The 23900-nt window shown below is 36.6% G+C and overlaps 2 protein-coding genes across 4 annotated transcripts; one reads left to right on the forward strand and one right to left on the reverse strand.

The window, feature by feature from the left end:
• The first annotated feature begins 7 nt into the window (after window positions 1-7).
• On the forward strand, window positions 8-3072 carry LOC128677258 (kelch-like protein 26). The gene is made up of 4 exons (XM_053757969.2): window positions 8-277; window positions 383-1398; window positions 2027-2373; window positions 2800-3072. Exons 1-4 carry the CDS (start codon window positions 140-142, stop codon window positions 3033-3035), a joined length of 1737 nt encoding a protein of 578 aa, XP_053613944.1. The 5' UTR covers window positions 8-139; the 3' UTR covers window positions 3036-3072.
• A 251-nt stretch (window positions 3073-3323) lies between these two features.
• LOC128677257 (unc-112-related protein-like) lies at window positions 3324-23075 on the reverse strand. Of its 3 annotated transcripts, none has more exons than XM_053757964.2 (12): window positions 23036-23075; window positions 14671-14904; window positions 13397-13632; window positions 12771-12994; window positions 10825-11038; window positions 9440-9633; window positions 8972-8998; window positions 7824-7962; window positions 7138-7236; window positions 6112-6339; window positions 5215-5451; window positions 3324-4837 (listed from the first exon to the last, which is right to left on the reverse strand). In XM_053757964.2, the coding sequence occupies exons 2-12, from the start codon at window positions 14777-14779 to the stop codon at window positions 4637-4639; spliced, it is 1908 nt and encodes a 635-aa protein (XP_053613939.2). In that variant the 5' UTR covers window positions 14780-14904; window positions 23036-23075; the 3' UTR covers window positions 3324-4636. The 3 variants fall into 3 exon arrangements, with proteins under 3 accessions (XP_053613939.2, XP_053613942.1, XP_064292585.1); XM_053757967.1 differs by lacking the exon at window positions 23036-23075 and adding an exon at window positions 22996-23026; XM_064436515.1 differs by lacking the exons at window positions 8972-8998; window positions 23036-23075 and adding an exon at window positions 22996-23026.
• Between the last annotated feature and the right edge of the window lie 825 nt (window positions 23076-23900).

The following is a 23900-nucleotide window of genomic DNA, read 5'->3' on the forward strand; positions in this document are numbered from 1 at the left end:
AGGTCAATGTCAACTTCTACCTTTAAAAAAAGCCGGCAGCAATCCCATTCGAATCCAATACACAAATTAAGTACCTACCTACAAAGGATACTATTAAATATTTCTTTTATATTAATAATTATTGATTCAGATCTAAAACATGGGAGAAATAAACTTGCTCATTGAAGGACAAACATTAAAGGCAAAAAAAGATGTCCTTTGTGAATATAGTGACTATTTTCGCGCTATGTTTAGTGGCAGCTATATAGAAAATGAACAAAATGAAATAAAAATAGATGTAAGAAATATTCACACTATTTTCTATCTATTACGTACTGTAGTATGTACTCATTTTTATTTAAACCAAGTAGGTAGATAGATTATTTTGTAATTTATTTTTTAGGTTTTGGATGCCAGTTCCATGCAGTTGATATTAAAATACATGGAAATGGGCTTTATAGACCTTTTTGAACACTCATTGGCTACAATCGGTGACTTGGCGGTAGCTGCTAACTTCTTACAAATTACAGAACTTATAAAACAAATAGAGCACACCCTAGATCTCCAACTAAAAGTATCCAATTGGATGGAAATCCAGTCTATTGCCGAAAACTCTTCATACACTACATTGGAGCAGTTATCTGCTGCATTTGCACTATTTACGTTTAATAATATGAAGCCAGAATATATATCATCAATACAAAAGTTGTACTGGTACTTGTCTCACCCATATTTAGACACAGGAAGTGAGTTAGAAGTATTTAAATTTGGTTTTCAATGGATGTCACAAGCAACAGAAGGTTTAGACTCTATTTTATTACTACTTCTTTGTTGTTTAGATCTATCAAGATTGACAATGAATGATTTAAAAGAAATTAGAACACTCATCATAGAGTATGAAACAAGTCTTGCTGCAAAAATGGTTGATTGCCTTTTACAAGTCTCTAGTGGTGGTCACGAGTTATCAACATCTACAATATCAAATCAGAAGACTGTACTTACCGAGAGTTTTACAGAAAGAGTGTACAATGAAGTTATGAATTTAGTAAAAGACAGTAAACACAGAAAACTTAAGATAACTCCCATGGTTCCTGTTTGGATAATAAAAGACTCTAAACCAGGATTAGTGCCTCATGTCATGTTCACATATTCTGAAGAGACGGGCTTCGAAAAATGGTTGGAAGTTGCTGAAAAAAATTTATGGGGTTGGAATGTTATTGCTTGGGGTCTCACCAAATTGGTGATTGTTTGCGGAGAGTACGGAAGAGGTACAGAAATGTTTTTCAGGGATGTGAAGGTGTATGATACATTGAAGAATGAATGGACTCGTCATGGAGTCGAGTTACCTTCGAGAAGACATGGAGGGGTGGCTGTTGTCGGAGACTCTTTATATATTGTTGGAGGAGTAGGAGGGTTTAGGTTAGTTTATGTTGAAGTATATTTGTATTTTATTGCAGTTATTTTTGATGTCAAAACTTTCCAAGTCTAGGCAACCATTTTCTTTCGCAGCTATTTACAAAACAAGTATGATGGGACCTATGACTACTTTGCAGTAAGTTGTCTAATGTTCAGTATAGCACCACTATTTTCATTTCTGGTAACTGATAAGTGATGACTTATCCTTGGAACTCCATTCTAGAAAGATAATTGCATTATAATTCTAATCACTTTGGTTAGACTAATACATATTCATTGTTTATTGCTAACACTGTGTCAGTTTTTATTCAAATTGCATACACTCTAGTAAATGAAATAGTTTGCAGGTTTCCTCATTTTTCATAGAGGTATATTATAATAATAATAATATATTAAAAATTATCAAGTGCCTGTCTGAATTTCATGTACACTACTGTTAATGTTCATGCTGTTCATTTATCAAAATCATAAGTAAAAAATGTAGGGGAAAAGGGCCCTTTCATTTTTAGTTCAATATACATTCATTTAGCGATCACATGCCAACCCTGCGTAGCCTAAAAGATGCATCTCACTTAGTATTAAAATTGTTCCTAAAAAAGAAAATCCTTATCAATTAACTTTTATCTTTCAGGGTAGTGTTGGACACAGCTATTGTTTATGATCTGAAAGAGAGGTCTTATAGAAGGATAGCTAAATTCTTAGACACTATACAAGCTCCGGCAGTTTGTGATCACGAAAACATGGTATATGCAGCAGGACACAAAAACATATACCGATATGAAGATAAAGGTGATACGGATGGCTGGGTGAATGTTGTCGCAACAGAAATTAGGATGAGTTGCATGATATCATTCAAGAATTACATCTACTGTACACAGAACTATTTTAGTCATCTGTACAGATTTAGACCGGGAGTTGATAACAAATTAGAATTAATCAGCTATTTTACTAATCCTCCTGCAGCTATTTGCAATTTAGGTAAGTGTGTTACTTTTATAATAGCTTGTATTATTTGTCCCTCCGCTGGGCAAAGGCCTCCCCTTTTATCTTCTAAAAGTCTATTTATTACTAATTGAACTAATTATTTATTACTAGCGGGTGACCTCTGGCTACGCCTCTGTCCTAAATCCAGGATAAAAAAGTACTCTATATGCTTGTTCTAGGATTTATTCTACCTGTACCACATTTCATGGAAATCCGTTCATTTTTTAAATACACGTTTTTATGCACAGTAGCGCCATCTATAAAGTACCGTTGAGTGTTAGACTTTTTGACTTTTTGATCTCAAAAAAATAAATGAAAATAATGACAAACATACAAACTTTCGCCTTTACAATATGAGTGTGCATACTATTTGAAAAATCACACAATCAACCACAATATGTTAATTTAATTTTGTTTTAGGAAATCGTCTTTTAGTATTTACTAGAACAATGTGCGGGCAATCTGACGTTCTGGCCGTAGAGCAGTACACGGGAGACGATTTAGAAGAAAAGCCCAAGGTGCTTTGGTCTCAATCTGACACAACAATGAAGGTGAACGATGTTGCTGGCTCATGTTCCTTAGTTTTGAGCATTCCTCCACTCTGCAAGGACATACCGCCGTATCATAAAAGATATCTTGCCAGATTCAACCACTAGATTGAATAAACGGTACAGAATAAGCCTGTTTTTTTAATATATAACGGTGTATTACTTTAGCATCATTTTGTAGTAAGACTGCTATTGTCTATGCTTTCAAAGCACACATCAAATTGTAAGGAAACTTGCACACCCGAGACTATAGTGTGTGCGCGACTACTGGTCACTAAATGGCAGTAGGCAGTCATAAATATAATGGTAAATGCCTTTAGGCGACTTGATTAAAATATGATACCAGTGTTAGCAATAACGCACTCGATAAGAAACAATTACTTTGCAATAAAACACTTTCTTGTTATTAATTTACATTTATTTCGACATTCATTTACAGTCACTATGTTACCAAGTGTACATACATATTTGTACAATAATTCTACAATAATATTCGGCAAAATAATTGTTAATACTTTATTAAATTACATAACTTAGATGACGGCATTTAATGCGAACTCCATGAGACTAGCAGTCCAAAGTAAAATACATTACAAAGTAACAGAAATATGAGAATGTTTAAGCAAAAAAAAAAATCCCACCAATAATGGTATAAAATTAAAATATTGTTATTTACATTGTATCAATGAAAGCAATTCTATTAACAAAGGCCACTCAATTCACATTATAGGTTTTAAAAAGACCAATTTTATTTTAAATATTTATTTCCGAAAATCCAAAGATAACTACTAGTAAAAGCACAACTTCTTTCACGTCCTCCGAAACGAGACTTAGAATCCCCTCGTAAAAAAGCTGACATTGGCGTCTTTTTATCTATCTCGTCTAGCGTTCAACGCGCTTAAAATTCACGATCAAAATCATCGCCGTATGATCCGGTATATCTTATATCCCAAAGCATATTTCACGCCCACGCGTTTAGTTTACGCCAGTGCGGACAAGGGATTACGATACGACGCATGTCAAATCTGGTCCTTTTAAAATGTACAACTAATAATATATCGGGGCTATACTTATAGTTAATTTCAATAAAGCACCAACGCGTGTGAAGGCGACATGGGTTCACTTCACCCCATCCCATAATGGCACTTTTTCAACTGTATCACTTATAAATAACTTACAAATTATTTGTATGAAAAGCGCGCATCTTTACCCGACTGCGGCGGAACTCAAAAGGGAAAAGTTCCTATTTAAATCCGTTACAAGTGATGTAGAAAAAGGAAGCTTTGTATCGGTGTGTTAATTATATTTGGTCCAAGCGGACCCCGGGCTCCAACGCCCAAAGGCTGAAGAAGAACCGGGACACCGTTCAGATCAAAGAATCAGTTAATTTGGCATATACAAAATCGCTAATATAAATTACTGGAAGCACTACATGATGCGAGATTTCGATTCCATGGTATAACGTGTGTATCTCGCGTAATTGTGTTAATATTACTTTAAATAAGAAAAATATTCAAGGCACATTTAAATACTTCATTTGACTATCCAATAAAATATTCATTCATACATAAATATTGTTGTCATATAAATATATAAGAACATGATTCGTATGTGAGACTTGTGGGGCTAGAGTCCATAATTTTAAATTAAGAACAAATTTAGTTCATAGACAATATTGCATAGATTTTTCTCAATTCCAGCCATTACATTTACGTCCAGCCACCGGTGAGTTTATGAAACAGTTCTTCGTTCAATGTCTGGTTAGCATCCTTAGACCTCATGGAGAGGAATATGTATCCGCCAATAAATTCATGCACTACTTTACAGTCGGCTGATTGTACTGAGAACACTATGTTCCCTTCTTCGAATTGCACCATCATATGTCTGATTTCCCAGTTTACGTTCCACGCCTGAAATAAATAATATGTGAACTGTTAATTTATGAGAAAAATATTTGTTGTATATTATCAAAGACAGGAAAATAACAAGTGACTATCTGACGACGTAATAAGAATAATTATTAGATATGTACATTTTATTGTTTCATTGGTTCGCTAGTATTGAAAATACAATTTATTTGCCAATCTGGATATAAATAAAAGTACTTAAAATTGCAATAAAAATATCTTATGATAGATTCTTAAATTGAAAAAAGCATAGACTTAGTATGTATGTAAAAAAATAAAATTAAACTAGATCAAAATATAGACCAATATACAGACACATAAAATATAAAAACCTGTGTTCGCGTCGCGTCGTCTAAAATAAAACAGAGAAAATAACTAACCTTCATAGTACTAAACCTCCACGTCTTGATATGGTCTCCAGTGTTAGGATCGAGTCTCATGATGCGGTTGTTAGCAATGCTGATAATTTCATCCTTGCGCTGGCCCATGAAGCGAATGACAAATAGCGACTGGCCATAGTCAGGTAAATTCTGCCAGGTCTTGATGTACTGTAATTTGGCTTCCAGAAGCGGTAGGTCTTTGACGTTCGCGTGGCTCTCGAGTACCCGTTGCGTGAACTACAATACAATAATATTTTATTGCACAAATGAGTTAGTATATATGATTGTGTACAAAGTCACACATATTTTTTATTTATAGCCTGTATTATGTGTCCCACTGCTGGACAATGGCCTCCCCTTTTATCTTCCAAAGGTCTCTATCCAAGACTGCAAGGCTTAAGTAGAATTCCGCCAGAGAGATGGGCACAGATTATCACAACTTGGGTTCCCGAAGGGCGCAGGCGTTGAGTTACAAGACATTGGGATGATTAAGACACATATACAATTAAATTTGTATTTTGTTTCGTTAGTTCTTATGAGTTTCTTTGTTTTAATTAATGATACTTTTTTACTTCCTTCCAAAGGAAAACAGACCATGAAAAGACAAAATTAAGTTCGTTTGCATGAGAATCGGGCCTCAGATCCACAGCGTTGAGCTACCTTGTAACCATTTTTTTTTAACAATATTATTTATTAATTGGGTCATAAATTCTACTCGTATTATAAATGTGAAAATTTGTGTGGCAAACGCAAAATCTACTTCAGTAGATTGTTAAAAAAAATTGGTACAAGGATATAGAATATAACCTGGAATAACACATAGGGTATTTTTAACCCGACACAACCACGGGAGCCAAGTCCCGGGGCGCAGTTAGTAAATAATATTGATCAACCGACCTTGTTCCCCTTGAGTTTCCTAACGTATTTGGGCGCGAGGTAGTTCTCGGGCAGCAGATGGTCGAGGTGCGGCAGACTGTGGGAGTGCAGCGCGGCGTCGGGTTGCGGCGTCTGCAGCGCCAGCAGCGAGCGCACGGCCGCGGCCTCGCTAGCGAACGCCGCGTCCGCGAGCGAGCGCCCGCGCGCGCCCAGCCGGCACGCGGCCACCCACGACGAGTACTGCTCCTCCTGGTTACGTTCATATTTCAATGGTTTAGGTTTAAACAATTTATTCCTCAAAAAAATACAAGGTATTCAAGCGAACACCTAATTCAGTAAATGCTGAGAAACTTAAAAATTAACAATAAACAGTAATTATCTCGACGAGCACAAACAATAAAAACGTATTACTTATCTATATTACATACAATATTTATATTAGGTAGATGCCACAAACAATACATTAATTCAACAAAAAAAAGGTAAATAAAAGGTTTTACGCGAGCGTAGACTTCAGTTTACTCTCGTGTAAAACTGTAATTATACACGTTATAACAAAGTTTATTTGTCAGTCAAATTAAAAAACTTTTGAACAGCTGAACCGATTTACATGAAAAATGGCTAAGAACATTCGAGTTGAAATTATCTATGACACAATAAAAACTAAAGGAACATTGGTTCATCCGTTTGGAAGCTACGATGACACAGACAGACACGTTAAACTTATAACACCCCACTTTTTGCGTCAGGGGTTAAAAATGGAAGGTGAGGGCTGAATATCATGTGTCTACAGATCACAGAAACACTCCGTAAGAATACCGAAAGCACGTTTCGACGAAAAATGTTATCCGAGATTCCACACTCTGCAGACAGTTAGAAGCGACAATGGAACTTTTTTGTAATATCGATACATGTTATGCACACTACGCCACCACCAGCGAAAAAATATCATTTAATTTCTGTTACAAGTAAGAAATTATGTTTTAGATAAGTGTTAGTAACTATACGACCTTATAAACTAGTGTTCCAAGATGTGTGCAAACTTACGTTCTCGCACTTGAGCCAGATCTCGTGCATAGAGTCATCAGCAGGCACCTCTAGCTTGATGCTGTAGCGGCCCGTGGCCGGGTGCGCGTCCGGCGTCACCTGAACCACAACAATTTTATAATTACAGTCAACTGCATGTCAAAATACTCTTGATTGATCTTTATGCCGCGGTAATAGGTGACACATCTGAACTGTAGTTTTTTTCTTTATCTGTTGTCATTCTATTCCACCAACAAATACAAAACGCCATTATAACAAACTTATGATAGCAAGAGTTAATGTACAAAGCACTATAAACCAAATCGTATATCAGTTGTATTTCTTTTGTACGACTCTTTTAGGTAAATTTTGGGCCCCCTTTAGACAGCGTTGAGACTTATAAAGGTTGTTTAATAGCATTACAATTATTTTATTACATGATTAAGAAAGTAAGTTATGTATGAGCATATGAATAAACAAATGGCTTACAGCTAAACGTGGCCTTCGAGTTTCGCAACTCTTGGCTCTGTCTGCCCTGTAAGGAATAAGACGTGACACTGTACATACAATATCTTGATATGCAACTACACACACATAATAAATCTTCTCCATTTAAATCAGTCTGGTGTTATCCACATTTTATGTGCCATTGTAAACCTTAGTAAATTGAATATAAGATCTAGTTCTGTGGAATATAATGATCTCACCTCGGCGCCCCTGAGCTCGACCATGTAAGAAGGCGCGTCGCCGCGCGCGGCCGCGTCACGAGACGAGTGTATGCGCAGGATGCCGTCGCGGCACGAGATCCAACTGCGCTTGTACGACTTCAGAGTGAAGCGCTTTGGCCTGCGGAACACCAACAGATATACATTATATATACTTGACCGGGTAAAAAATAAAATGCTTTGTGCTGCAGAACGACATCATCTTACGTGTATTTATATAATCAAACACGATGTTTGAATATTACTTTCAATATCAGTGTTATTAATCACGCGAGCTATTGTATTCTTTTGTTCTGATTAAAGTATACGTGACGTCACAGGATATCACTGTTATACAAGCCCAAAACATTTTTTGTTTTTGACTTTGGAAAAAGTATCTGATTATTTTTCTAGTGTCTTCATTTTACGTGCACACTAGCGCCATCATCAATACTTAATTTATAATTTTCATTAGCGAAATTGAAAAAAATAATAGGTACATGCTACTAGAGAAAGGATTTTACTAGAAAGTATTTTATCATATAATTATACAACGTAGTAACAATTTACTACACGGCTTTTGGTGGCCATTGTGTAGTAAATTGTGGTCACTTAACAATTGAGCTTTTTATACACTTCGACCTTAGCTACTTTAAACTACATGGACCGTTGGACCTTATGGGAATCTGTGATTGGACAACTGGGATAAGCGACTGGCTTTTTGATTATTTTTTGGACCTTATTACCGTTTTAGTATAAAATATTAAAGTTTTAAGTCGTGTAAAGATACATATTAAGATAAGGGTTAAATGGTGTTTATATCACAATAAATATATAAAGATAAAATGAAACTCACTACAAAATAAAAGATAATAAAAAGTTACATAAATTTGCGTAGTCCAACCTTCGTTCGCAGGGGCGCATTTTCAACGCTCTTGAATAATGTTTTGTGATGAAACATCATGAGCACTGTTTTACTTACTGTCCAGAGATAAAAAAGCGCCATCAGTGGAAGCATTATCTACGTCCGTGCGATCGAGGGGTAAATGTTTCCAAGATTAGTAAGTTAAGTTCTGTACAGAGCGTGCATCAATGTCATAAGTTTAGTCAAATCAAACTACGCCGGGGTTGAATCATGGAAAATTTCTTACGATATGCCGCAAGAGCTAGGACCTTTGCTGTTCGCCGGCACCGAAATGAAAAAATAAATTTTGTATTTAACACAAAACAAAGAAAATAATCGCATAAATAAATAAATAAATGTATAACGAATATATAAATAACATTAAAAATAAGGTTAATAAGTGTGTTCTATAAAGAAGTAAGATAATGTATACGAGTCGCACTCGTCTTTACAGGTCTTCTGTAATATTGAAATTATCCATCCACTTCCGTTGATAACCACACGTGATTATGAACAAACATACCTGTTATATTCTTTTCGATAAACCCCATGTAATGATATGCATGTACCTTATGGTTGACTAGAAGTAATCGTTTTAGCGATAAATACATCTTATGCTTTTAATGTTTTTTTTAATATACATATTTCTCTCTTCCTCAGCCGTCGGCATCCCTACTAGTCAGATTAATGACACGAATATTTGTATTGTATATACCTGAGATACTTGAGGTAGCCCGCCAACTCAGGCACCTGAGTGATGTCGGGGCGGGCGACGGGCCCCCCCTCGAGATGCGCTTGCAGCTCGCTCAGCGCCGCGTCGATCTCGTCCTCGGGCGCCGCGCCGGCGGGCGCCGCGCCGTCCGCCGCCTCCACGCCGCCGCCCGCCAGCGTCTGCAGCTCTATCTGCAGCTGAAACACGAAGAGGAAACTAAGCGACTGTTTTACAACTTTATGAAATCATAAAATACTAGTTGTTCGCCGCGAACTTAGACCTCGCGAACACAATATTTTTTTTACAAAATCCGACCAACGGTCCGAAAGTTATCGCGTTACAAACATACATATATACATACACATACATATTTTGACGACCTCGGTGGCGCAGTGGTAAAGTTCTTGCCACTGAACCGAGAGGTTCCGGGTTCGATCCACGGTCGGGTCATGATGGAAAATGATCTTTTTCTGATTGGCCCGGGTCTTGGATGTTTATCTATATATGTATTTGTTATAAAATATAGTATCGTTGAGTTAGTATCCCATAACACAAGTCTCGAACTTACTTTGGGGCTAGCTCAATCTGTGTGATTTGTCCTAATATATTTATTTATTTATACAAAAAATGTTTTGATGATTTTTTTTTGCCCCAAGTAGAATTGTAGACCTCGTTCACTTCGCTCGCTCGGTCAATCATATTGTAGTCTGTGGGCGAAGTGCGGCTTTGGAAGTGAGACGCAGCGAACCAATCACATTGCGCCATTGTGACGGAACGACAACCACGCTGCAATGTGATTGGTTCGCTGCGTCTCACTTCCAATCGATTCGATGGTGAGAAGTGAAATGCAAACCCAGATTTCCTCACGGTGTCCTCATTGGTTCGCTGAGTCTCGCTTCGAATCGATTCGACGGTGAGAAGTGAAATGCAAACCCAGATTTCCTCACGGTGTCCTCATTGGTTCGCTGAGTCTCGCTTCGAATCGATTCGACGGTGAGAAGTGAAATGCAAACCCGCACTAACCCTTCTGATAGATAAACTAACATTTAGGTAATCCCACCGATTTAGTTCCGACTAACCTACCTACTGACTGAATTTTCAGAACTCTAGAACGCGTTGCATAGACAATGAATATTACACCCTACTTTGCGACCTTATAAAGTTGTTAACAACGATTAATTATTAGACTGAGATTTTTACAAAAATAAATTTCTGACTCAAGCTTTTTATGATCGTCAGAAAGACCTTGTTGCATTCAATGCGTGATCAAAATAAACTTTTCGCAACAAACCAATCACAGCCTGACATTGTGACGTGACGACAACAATTGACGTGATGACGACCCAATTCGATTGGTAGTTTCGTGAAGAAATAACCAAGGACCGTACCTGTAAAGCAGCGAACAGCAGCATCTCCTCCTCAGTACAATGCACCTCCTGGTTGAGTATCTGCCAGCGCGCCTGTTGGTACAGCTGGTTCAGTCTGGGCGCGTCTTGCGGACGCGCGGTCAGGTCGAAGAAGGAGTAGAATTTGAAGCGCAGCTGCAGACAATCCCATTCTCGGACGTACTGTTCCATGATGGACAGGGACGAGTCTAGCCAACTGGAAGAAAATGTGTACTTAAAATTACATATCCAAAGGAAAACTACTACTACTAAGGAAATAATTTAATTAGTGCTTGGTAAATATTAACATTTTTAAAAAGAAGTCTTCTACCGCGAATACGAAAACCTCCATACTCCCTTTTTATAAGTGTGAATATTAACTTGAAACTTCGCATAAAAGATATACCAAATGTTCAGGAAAAATGGTAGGTACCATGAAGACATTGGATTCGAATCTGCTTATCAAAAGAATTATACGTATGTATTTTTGCCTACAAATGTAACAAAAACCGTATTAAATACAAGTAAAATTTACATATTTTTTCCTGTCGAGGACAGAACCGTTTTATTTAAAAAATCAACTTAACCACATGAGTATTTCTGCACTACGTTTTAAAAAGGCACTTTTAAAAAAATATTGATTTCATTCATAATTACTATAATTTCAGTAAGAGCTAAAAGCGTTTACGAATTTCACCCTCACTAGAGCTGTGTAATTTGACGAATCTCTTATCTTATCGATGACACTCGAGATACGAATTGATTTATTCAACCCAAACAAACTTATCTATGTCATAAGAACAAGCGTAGTGTGACATAATACACTTGCATTTACCAATTTATATTAGGTATGCCAATAGCATTTTGGTCTTTGAAACTACGTCATTGAAAAATATGACGATCCACAAGATAAGGTATCAAGTCGACCCCGACTACAGTACAGTTATAAGGTTAACGTGTCTGTGTATCTGTATGTCTGTCCGTGGCATCTTAGCAACCAAACGGCTGAGCCGATTTTGGTTTAGTTGTTTGTTTGATAGAGAATTTAATCGAGAGTGTTCTTAGATACGTTAGGAAAATGTGTACTCGGCGTTGTGTGTTGTTGTGTTGTGGTGTGTGTTGGAAATCATCAATTGTTTTCTAGCGGATGAGAGGATGCCAGCAACTTCAGAGTTGGGGGTTTCTTATTTTTTTATTATCGTAGATGCTGATAATACGTCGCAAGCACAGACCATTTAGCCTAAAATGGTCTGTGGTCGCAAGCGACTGCCCTCCATAAAGTACCCTTTCTCGTGCAACTTTATACAAAAATACTTATTTGTGACGTTGCCGTTGGTTGTGGACATATATTAAAAGTGTTTGCTGGTGAATAATACTGAATCTGCGTCATTATGTATTAAAATAAGGAAAATACACTGATGTAAGTATGTTGCCTATTGCGCCAGCGCTTGCCACTGATGCATAATGACATTTTCTGGAATATCAGCACTTTAAATACAAATTCTCTGTTATTCTATAAATAAGAGGGGTGCAGTTTGATGACACAATTTATTTCGAGAATTAAACCAAGCACTGACATGCAATATACTACAAAAATACAACTAGTTCATTTGCCAACATTTCCACTAAAACTCACTCAATAATATGAACGTCTATTGTTATCTAAAAAAAACATAATTAGCAGGCAGTCTCCAACACGTTCCAACGTGGATATCTATCAGGCTCGACTTCTTGTCCAACAGGGAACCGTTTTGTTAAATAGCGATGATTCAAACTCGCTTAAGCAAATTTAGCTTTTTCCATTGGAGATTTAGGCGTACGTATAGATTCTCCCGAATCTGTCTATCGCCGAGAGATCGGCGACCGAGACCAAAGTATACTCAGGGGCATAGACTTACCCGTTACCACATCAAAAAGTTAATATTTTCAGCTTGACGTTGCAAACTTACCCAACATTCATCCTAGCCCTTTCGACCAATGATTTAGGAGTGAGTAGAGATTCTCTGGAGTGTGTGTCTGGCTCCAATGGCGAGTCGGCCAGGGACAGGTCAGCGACAGAGTCCAGAGCGTCCAGGGAGGCGGCTCTTGGAGGAGTCCCGCAATACCCGCCGTCGCTGGAGCCATCGCTCTGTGTGCTGTATATGTGGTTGCCGTAACGACGGAGCGTGCCATTCTAGAAGAAAAACCATAGATCAATGATGGTCAGAAAGTGAGAATATTCAGAACTATGGCGACGCAGCAGATTGGTTTGGTTGAGGATGGGGGTAAACATTTTAGCAAGAAAACATCTGGTAGGAGCTGTTCTACATTTTGGTTGACTTGGTTGAATCCGACCGACCAATAGAAAGGGATGCAGTAATATAAAAGAAAGAGAATCAGGATGTATGTTGGGCGGCTTCATTTTCTTTTAAAAATATGCATCCTTATCTGTTGGTCGGTCAGATCTAACTATTTCAGAGCATATACTATTACTACTAAGTTTCCAAGCATATTGACTGGACAATAATTACCTTTTGTATTGTGTTATTGCCTGAGAAAATTATTATGAACTCAACTTTCAGATAATTTGTCTTACCTGTTGTGAAGCCACAGGTGTAGCAGATAACGATCTAGGAGGAGGTGGCGTTGCAGGACACTGTCCATTGGATCTGTCCAAACTGTTTGATGATCCTCTCGCGGCCGCGATAAATGTATTGGTGTCCGGCTGACTGGTCTTTATTCTCTTCGCTTCTTTGAGGTTTTGGTAGTTCTGTTTGAGGTGGGAGGGCTCTAGGGGATAGCAGAGTGAGAGTTCTTCTGGATGCCGTATACCTGTGAGCAAGAAAAATGTTCTATTTTTTCTTTCTTCATTTTCTTCTTCATTTCTATCAAGTATTCCACCTTGATCTACGGATCCTCTGATGGATCCAAGGGAAATTTTATTCTTCTCTGATCCACGACACCTCAAAAAAATATGTGAGGATGAAGCTGTTACATTTTATCTTTGTCGTCGTAGTCGGTGTACGAACAAAATATATAGTTATACAATTCCCATTCAATGCATTGACCATTAGTGCGATGGAGAATTCGTAAGTACATGCACGTATTTTCAGCATGATAGACCTAAACTAGATTTTATGTTTATTATAAGATCGCTATACTATCTAGAAGTCATGTTATAATTGTATCTACATAATTTAACTTTGAATGCATTATAAACGACATTATTTACAAATATAAGGTTACATTTATTTGAAAAAATTATCACGAACACTATCATAACCTCATAAGTTTAAAGTCGAACGCATCAAATGAAACCACAAGATACAAAGTTGTGGATGATAAATCACACATCGATACCCATCTGGCCATAAGAGGCGTTTCTTTGACGCACTATTTATATGCTCACGTGCCTTATAAGATGTAATAAAGTGAAGTCGTAAAACAGGAACTTAAGAATCTTGTCTATATTAAACAGCATACTTCATAAGAAGTTGCGGAGATAACATTTTTTTCTATTCCGCATGTATCTACGTAAATATATATAACTATAGTTATACATGAGTTATACTTATATTCGTTGTGCAATAGTTGATCGCTAAAAACTAATCCAATCATTACTTTGACAATAAACCAGCCACATTTCAACCTTGTTTGACATTTTCTCTATTTATAAATGCTCTTCATATGTAGTGGCTTAAAACTTATTCGTTGTGTCCGGGCTCAGCTTAGACTTTGCTCCGATAAAAATCTAGCATATGATCACTTTTACTCAATGCTGATACCACATTTCAAAGAAATCTGTCCACACACAGGTGTTTGAAGCTTACTTATAAGTAATTTTGTAGAAAGAATACAGAGTAAACTCACCGAGACTCTTGCAAAGTTGCACCACAGCGCTGAAAGTGTCAATGGAGAAGTCAATCTTGCAGTCGATATATCTCAAGTCTGGCAACTGGATCCTGAGGGGTTTGTGCATGGGCGTGAAGTGGAGAGCGGCGTCGGCGTGGACCGAGTACTGGTCCAGGGTGTGTTTGGGCCTGGACAGCCATTTGTTGCGTGTCGGCCACCAGAGGGCGTGGTCCGACCAGTCTTTCTTGAAATCTGAAAAGAAGAATAGTTTAAATGAGTACAGGAGCCTTTAGGAGGTAATGTTAATGCTTTGCTAGACTAGATTCTTTCAGGGTTTATTTATGATTACGTAAGAATGTAAATGCTTGGAAGATAAAATGTAAATTCTAAAACTGTAAGTTATGATGTAAGCAGATGTTAGAAATAACGGGTTAAAAAATCCAATACTAACATATTACAAGGAAGAAAAAAACAAAAAGAACATCTAAAGTTCTTTAACTCTTTGTAGTAAAAAATAAGACATCAACATAATTCTTAAGACCATTAAATATAAAGCTTAACTGAAAGAGGGCAAGTAATGGATTTATTTCTCAGATGCAGTGGGCATATGACTGTCATTAGTGAGAGTGAAAAAATCATCATCCGGCTTTGGTCATAAAAAAGTTAAAGTAAAAAAAAGCAATCAGAAGCTCTATGACGTCAATTGAAGCACCAGTGTTTGTTGGCCTTATAACTTTCTAAATGGTAACCCCCAACCTTCGGTTTATGGTCGAGAACGGAAGGGGAAGGTAGACCAGTGTAAACTGGTTGTCTTCATATCCAATTTGTTTCCGTTAAACATGAGTCATGGGGTATATTGCTGGTGGTGGTACATCCAGTAATATCTGTGTGATTCACTGTCCCAGCATTAGATGAAACTATGGAATTCCGAGATTTACGCGCATGCCAATCTGAATTAATGACTCATAATGTTTTTAATAGTCACAATAACGCAGTTATAAACATAATGTAAACTTAGTCTATTTTACGGTGTATTAAAATCTGCATGATTGTATCCAATTAGTTAATTAGATTCAGATCAACATCATCAGAGGCTATTTTAATGTCTGGGGCACTAGCCTTCCTTATGGATGGACAAGGAGATGAAAATAATCATCTAATCTTTTCACCAAATTTCTCCAAGCTTGTGAATTATCGTGATCTGATGTGAAGCGTGAATGGTGTTGTGACAGAGACCGTAAATAATAGTTTGACCCAAAAAGTACGGTAGTAAACGCCGCGCAATGGCAGGATAAATAATAAGTAGGGTAACGCTTATTCAGATAAAGTACTTATTTGTCAGAGATGTACTGCGTGAAGCAGTTATTGAAAGCAACAAGCCTTTTTATCGCCTAGTAGTTAGATATTGTTTACAAAACCAAAAGTTCGCTTTTTATTTCGAATATCATAACTATTTGTACAGTTGCAATAACATGATTCTTTATTTTGTCAGATTTATCCTGTAACAAAGGTCTGCTCTATCTATAGCTTTTATACTGCAATTTTATAAAGGAGGTGACGTCATCCGACCTCGCGCATGAATGACCCAGCCAAATGAGTCATGTTGCCAAAACTCATGCATCTGTTAAAATAACCAAGTCTGCAGTGGCAATCAAAGAAGTACGAACACTTCAATGAAATAATGATGGTGTAATAAAGATTATAATAAAAATTATATAAATTATAATTTTCAAGGACGTCGAAGTACGAGTTCGTTGTTCCTATAATGCTACTATCAATGATGTTCATCATCATTGCATAATGATAAACATTGACTTACAAATAAATAATAAATCAATTAGAAGACAAAGAACTGCGGAACAGATGTAATTAATACAACTGTTTAAGGCAACAGGAATATTGCAGTTTGCATTTTTTAATTTTAAAGCAGAACCAAAGAAGAAAAAAAAAGAGTTGTTTTTCATTGAATTATGTATATCGATAATAATGGCTAGATAGCCAGTTAGGTCTACGCTGCTATGACCATATTGGACTTTAGATAGACGAGGTTCGCATCCAGTATATGTGACTTTGCCACCCTGATCACGTATTCTTGCAGAAATACAACGAGATTCTAAAATTCCTTTGTTGGTAGCGTGTCTTGTTCAGTAATACTAATGCTTAACTTTATTGTAGAAAGAGAATCCTTGATAATGTTTACGGAGCATAAAATTTTATGAAATGGGATGGTTTAAAAAATAAAAAAAAGCTTGTGAATTATCGTGATCTGATGTGAAGCGTGAACGGTGTTGTGACAGAGACCGTAAATAATAGTTTGACCCAAAAAGTACGGTAGTAAACGCCGCGCAATGGCGGGATAAATAATAAGTAGGGTAACGCTTATTCAGATAAAGTACTTATTTGTCAGAGATGTACTGCGTGAAGCAGTTATTGAAAAACATTTTAATGAGCACGTATTTAATAGTTCTTGTGTAGACTTTAGACTTTAATTAGGTATTCCAACGGTCGCTCATGGTTCCCTTATAAGGAGCAGCGTGGAGGTGCCGACACATCGCCGTGGTAGCACTTTTATAGCACAACGCCTTATTCCGTTCCCTGTAGGAGACTGATAAGAAATTCTGAGAATATATGATAATTCTTAACTAAACATGGATAATGCCTCCGCTGTTTTTATTTATCGGAACGTTAATAAGGGGGCTTTATGAATACCTGAGTGACTGAGACGAAATTGGTGAAACAGCTGTGCAAACATCATGCTATTGTAATATTTATGAATTCAAATGTTCCTTCTAGCATTGCCTTGGACAGGCTAATTGGACAGGTGTTCTGATAGATAAATGTGTATATTTTAATATTTAGGCCAGGAATCTATTCCTAGTGGCATTGAGTAGCGCCGTCCCTTCAATTTTTTTTTCATTTCAATTCAGTTGAAATTAATAAAATCTATATTGACGTCCTCTCGTTTGGGTCTAACGTGTTAAAAATAATATTTTCTCAGATCTCTTGTATACGTTAATATATGTGTTATGAATTATGAAACATAACACTTTAGCGTTGTTAATGAAGTTAACGAAGCTACCATCAGTCTATAATGAGGCGATGGAATGAAAACCATATAAATTATACCTAAGATAAAGGTAAAAGTCACACGGAATCCATTAGAGAAGATGTATATAATATAAACTGTCATTCTGATATAAAGTCCGATTTTATCAGTAAAATTTTTATTTTATCAGTAAAATTTGTTTTCTGTACAGATTTTGTGTTGGCGTGTAGGCGTAGAGCATTGAGTGAGGTCGTAACACTTGACATTTTATTTTTTTATTTGTGCTTGAATTGGCAGATGGGTAAGATAAACTATTTCTTTCAAAATTGATCGCGTATGAAACTAAAATTGTCGTAGTCTATTTGTTTCCAAATTCCCAGTTCAGATATTTTCTGCATCTCAAATTTCAAGGGTTTAAGCTTGATGAGTCAGTGAATGCGTCCGGGCTTTTCCTTTACATAATACACACGAGATCAATGAAAAATAGCAAGAAAAGGATGGTACGGCCGTGTCGCTTTTTTGGTGCAGATCTAAACGTGACTAAAATAAATTAATAGACAGTACAAAGTAATTTACTGAGAGATGCTCATGTTTTTAAATGATCATTTTGTGTGCCGTTCGTATAAAGACTACCGGTTTTGTAATAATTTATTATGATTTGGTGTGGTCCGACCGAGTAGGCTACGAAATTATAAATTATGTATGTAGGGCATCTCGCCCGCTTTATTACTTCTCGCATCAATGCCTGGCGACGTGTCCGACGTCTTCGGCACTCATATATTTTAAACTGAAGGCAATAAGGTTTGACATTTGGCAACAGTTATTTATATGCTCGTGTTTCATTGCAACGTAACGGCGCCGGCCTGGAACTTCTGAACAATAAAATATAATTTTGTACTAAATAAATTAAGATATAAATAATTTTGTAAACCGATTTTCACCTATTCAGCCATTACTACTACAGTATTAGATAAAGGTTTTCCCTATTTGTGTCCTTTGTCTTTGGGCTGTCCCCTCCACAACATAGACTTTTAATTATGTAATATAAGTCAGAAAATACCAGATCCCGTACAGAACGCTTTCAACGGGTATTTCATTTTCGGTTCAATATTTGTAAGCATTTCCTATCTGACCCATAAATTTTGCATACCCAGGGTCAAAAGTCAATGAGATAAACAATTACATTACGTCATACGACCAACACGACGACCCATTTAGAAGACAGAACCTAACATAACTGGAAGCGAGTAGAGCCGGTCAAACTAGGCCAACGAATTGATGGGCTCTGCAATGATAACACAGCAGTGCACTTTGTTGTTCAAACAAATGGAATCAAACCGCGTAGAATACTGTTTAGTAGCTAAGCCTACACAAAGTGTACATGTTAAACAAACGGGCAAAGTAATTAAACAACCGTTATCTCAACTAAATAGTAAATAAATGGACGAGACTCATAAAATAACAGAAGCAAACATGGAGATACGCACGCGTCTGTTAGCTGTGGTTGTGTTAAAATGGTGATTTACGAACTTTGCGGAAGACATGTAAACGGGACAGGCTTGTGATAAATTACAAAGACAAGACAATACAATATCTAAGTATGGAAAATGTTACTACATTTTCAGCAGCTATAGCTATTTAGTAGTAAGACCTTAAGCTGTATGTAAATATACATGCAGTCACTTTAAATTGATATAGAATTTGATCGATCAAGAAAATAGTATTAAACTGACAATATAGAAAAGTATCGCGTTCTAAATTTAAAAGCAAAAGAAGAAAGTCCCTAATGAAATATTCAAAGTAAGAGTGGTGACAAAATGCACCTTGTTGAATAGAATCTTCAAATAGTCTTTCTGGAATAAATCTCATTTTGGACGGGTGAAACCGCGAGCAGAAGCAGGTTTGCTGTAAACCGCTACTGTTGTTTTATGGATGAAGCGCAGGCATTCGTTTAACGCATATAAATAGGCGTCCCTAAAGAAAACACGTGTTGTCTTTGTTTTGCAGGTGTTACGATACTTCATTAATTTGTTGATGTGTGACCTCTTTTTAGTGACATCGTGGGGGTTTAAATGAAAGTATATATTTTATATTGGTCACCGCCAAGAATCACCAATTTCAGTTATTAATATTTTAGCAAAATAAGATGCGACGATAGTAGAAGCGAAAAAAGAAATGAAACAAAAGAGAAAAAAGTGTCGTGTTGTAATAGAATATGAAAATAGAGAGGGGAAAACGGAAAGAACTCCACTAATCAGAGCCTCGCTTTGATTAATCGTGTGAAAATTGCAGCAGTTTACTTAACGAAAGCATCAATCAATAGTAAGCCTAGGCAGACGCGTGGTACCGTTACAAGAATGAAACGCACAACTGTCCTTATAAGCCGAGAAGGTTTAGGTGACATAATCGTCGCACGGTTGTGTAGGCGCCCGCCCCGGCGCCACCCACAGCTTCCGCAATGAAGGCGTAGCACCTGATAGTGAGGCAACTCGTAGACCAGCTGAGCCTGGGAACTATGCGAATATTTTTGATGCAAACGAGATCGGACATTTTGAAATGTCTTAGGAATAAGGACGTTTAGAACATCGACACGTCTGGACTACCGTTTTTGAATAATTTATGCTATTGTAAATTCTGTGATGAAGACCGAGGAATACGTTTTTCATATAATATTATATGAAAAACATATTCCGGATATAAAATTTATATATATAATAATCGTTCTGTGATACCTACACTACCTAGTGACATGATAAAATACAATTGATACTCATAAACAGAATCAAAGGCTGATAATTAAAACCAAATATTTCCGAAGTACTTAAATCATAAAGAGAAATGGTGAAAGTAAAAATTAAACCTGTAATACTCATATATCTTCTCACTTGTTTACTGAGAAAGATAGTGCTGAAACGGTGTGAGAGAATGTTTGTGATTGATTGATCAAACCGTGTTTATAAACAAACTAAGCGGTGCTAATGTATTCTATTTGTACTTGTATTTCTTGGAACAACAAGCAAAACCTTCGGTAAAGTCGACGAATATAATTCTACAACAATTTCCGATAAAATTGCTGGAAGGAATGCTAGTCACAGCAGTCAATAGTATGCAGTTAATAACGTAATTGTAGTCACAACTGAATATGTCTTCGATCCTGTGTTGTCAATACAAGTATTGATGACCGTTTGATATAAAGAACGTTAGCAAGTTGTAATTGATAATCATAGTTCTGTTTCAACTAACTACATAGCCGGTGCCTTACTCATACCTGGTCTCAGATAAGCTAGTTAGTCAGCGTGTTTTATGTGTTGCAAAGATTATGGTTTTACTATTATTTTATAGCATGTTGAGTAAAACACAAATGTCACTTAATTTTTTCACTACTCTTGTCATTTTCCCCTTTCATATTACATATTATGGGAACAGAATTATTTTATTTCTAGCTGAGGATGAATACTTTGTTCAAGAACAGTGCAATTAGCCGAATTCCAATCGGGCTTTTAAAATTCCATCTGGCAATAAATACACCATAACTTCAAAGATCTGTTTGATCTCTGCGTAGTTTATGAGATAGTAATAAAATATAAAAATACAATAGCATACACATTTTAATAACTAAAAATATTATGCATAACATAATCAATAAATATTAAACTTCAAATCTACAACAATACACATAAATAAATATTACAGAATTTGGGGCACAGAAATGAGAAAGATAAGAAGAAACCATAAAAATACAACACTTGTGAGATCGACAGCAATAAAAAGAACAACAATCGAACAATAATCACCGAATAAATAAATTCCGTGCTATCGGTAAACGTATCGGATACTGCCTTATAAGAGATTCTATCACAAAGAGTTTGAATTCACATTTGTAAACACATATAGTTGATAAAATCGTAGCAGTCATTTGGGACAATGAACAGAAAAGTAGAATTTATACTGTAAAAAATAAGAGTGAATGTTCTTTGAAGAGACAAGGCAAGCAATGCAGTCATGCAGTATGAATACCGGTCCGCAAACAGCAACAACTTTATACAGAAAGAGATGAAATTGATTTCGTTTGAACGTTTAATCGGTACATAGTTGGCCCATTTTGAAGGCGAGTTAGTGAACCAGTTCGGCCTACGTTCAGACCAATTACGCATAAGTAGTACCATGCCGTATTAATTCAGCAAGAACTGCGGCATTTTGAACGTTATCACATTGACAAACGATGATAGTCAACGTAAAATTGTTTAATGCTACTAAACAAAAGAATAAAGTACATTAACGTAATCAGGATTACACAATACACATTATTCATTAGAAAAAAATACGGGTGCAGAACAAAGCACACGTGGTCGTGTTTCGAAACGGCTAAACGATTATTTCAGCACGCTAATAGCAGGAAACCAGTCTGAAATAACAGGATGGGTGTCATTATTGAAGCTTTGTTGCGTGAACACGGTTTTTGAGGGTGTAATAAACTAATGATTTTAAAAACTGCAATTAGTAATGGGGACGCGTTAGGGCACCATTATGTCATAATCATAATTACTGCCACGTAGGTCATTACGATTTTGCTTTTTGAATATAGAATTGATGATGTAGTCTATAAAACGGCAATAATGTTTCCTACTAATACATTGAGCTCGCCTACGAGAATAATCAAAGGGCCGCCTTGATTTAAGAATGCCCATTCATTGACAATACTGTTCATTGACAACTCGTTGTGTCTTACAGCTACATAGCATGGTTGTATACTACACCCGACTTTAGTAGATTAGATAAATACCATTAATTTGTATTAAACCTTCACTATCTTAACGTTTAGTACAATGGGCTTAATGGAACCACAATTAGTTTAATATCTATCAGTGTTGAAAACAGCTCGTTAAGACACCTCAACACCGAAATTACTTTATCAAAAACCTTGATCTCACGATCAAGGAATGTGGACTTGCCGTGGGCATACTCTAAAACAATTATTAATTGTATCAGTGTAGGAGGAAATGCTTCGGTGAAAGTTGAAACGTGACACTGATGTTTGGCAAATACAATGCATATGAAATGAATAATCAAAACGATTGAGTTATTCTATTATGATTACTCAAGCTTGAAGATTTATATGTAGAGAAGGCATTGATATAAAATAATGCCATTTAATGACCGTAACATCTTATACTAAATTATGAATCATGTGAATATGAAATCATGATTAAAATTAAATCATTCAAATATTGGATCATGGCTTTTACTCGTTAGTATTGCTGTAAGCAAATATACTAGGTTAATAAATACAAGCTTACTTGATTTTCTGAACATGAATGAGTTCACATTTTTCGGTACCTTTTCTATAATTTACCGTATCATTCGAAGTTTCCTCACCTTTACCTGCAAAAAACAAGAGAAGTATTAGATAATTCGATAACAGAAACTACAAATGCATAGTAATTATTACTAGTGCTATTGAAGATTTGACATAATTATTTATAAGAGATTAGCATATTGCTTTCCCTGTCGCCCACTCCCGAATACAGTGGGCGATTAGTGAAAGTGGTCCTCGAGCTAGAGACTACAAAATTCAAGAGCTGCATAGTTATGCATTATGCGTACGGTGAGTAGAAACGATTGTTTTCGTCACAAGTGAAGTAACTGATCAAACAGTCACGACAACTTAGATTGGTTCAGCTACTCACAATAAACTTTCCATCAATACAGGAGGAACAAACGGATATATTAATCAAGACGATTAATGAACATTGCAGACTTAATACATCCTGTGAAAATATACGAGCCCGATAGCCTATCATTATTCGATCTAGATTCCCTGAGGCTACCGGCGAACGGGTTGCTGGCAATAAATTTCACCATTAACGTGTCTGGTCAGGTCAGCCACCAAGAATTAGACACCGAACGTAGCAATTAACAACCTTAAGCAATTACTGGAGCGCAATTCCAGTTATTAGCAGACTCCGGCTAAACAATCAAAGTTATTGAAGGCATTGAGGCAACCCGAGATACAGCTGAAATCATTCTGCCAAAGGACTTTGACCTGACTTTGATTAAGAACATAATGTGTGTGTGTTCATAAATGCTTGATGCAACGCTAAGGGAAATCTCGGTTAGGCAAATGTTTGACAGGCGATAAAGCATAGAAAGTAGTACAACGTCTTAGTGCCAATAAATCGTATCTTATCTTCCTCTACACGCT

Source organism: Plodia interpunctella, chromosome 17, assembly GCF_027563975.2.
Source record: "Plodia interpunctella isolate USDA-ARS_2022_Savannah chromosome 17, ilPloInte3.2, whole genome shotgun sequence".
Lineage (NCBI taxonomy): Eukaryota > Metazoa > Arthropoda > Insecta > Lepidoptera > Pyralidae > Plodia > Plodia interpunctella.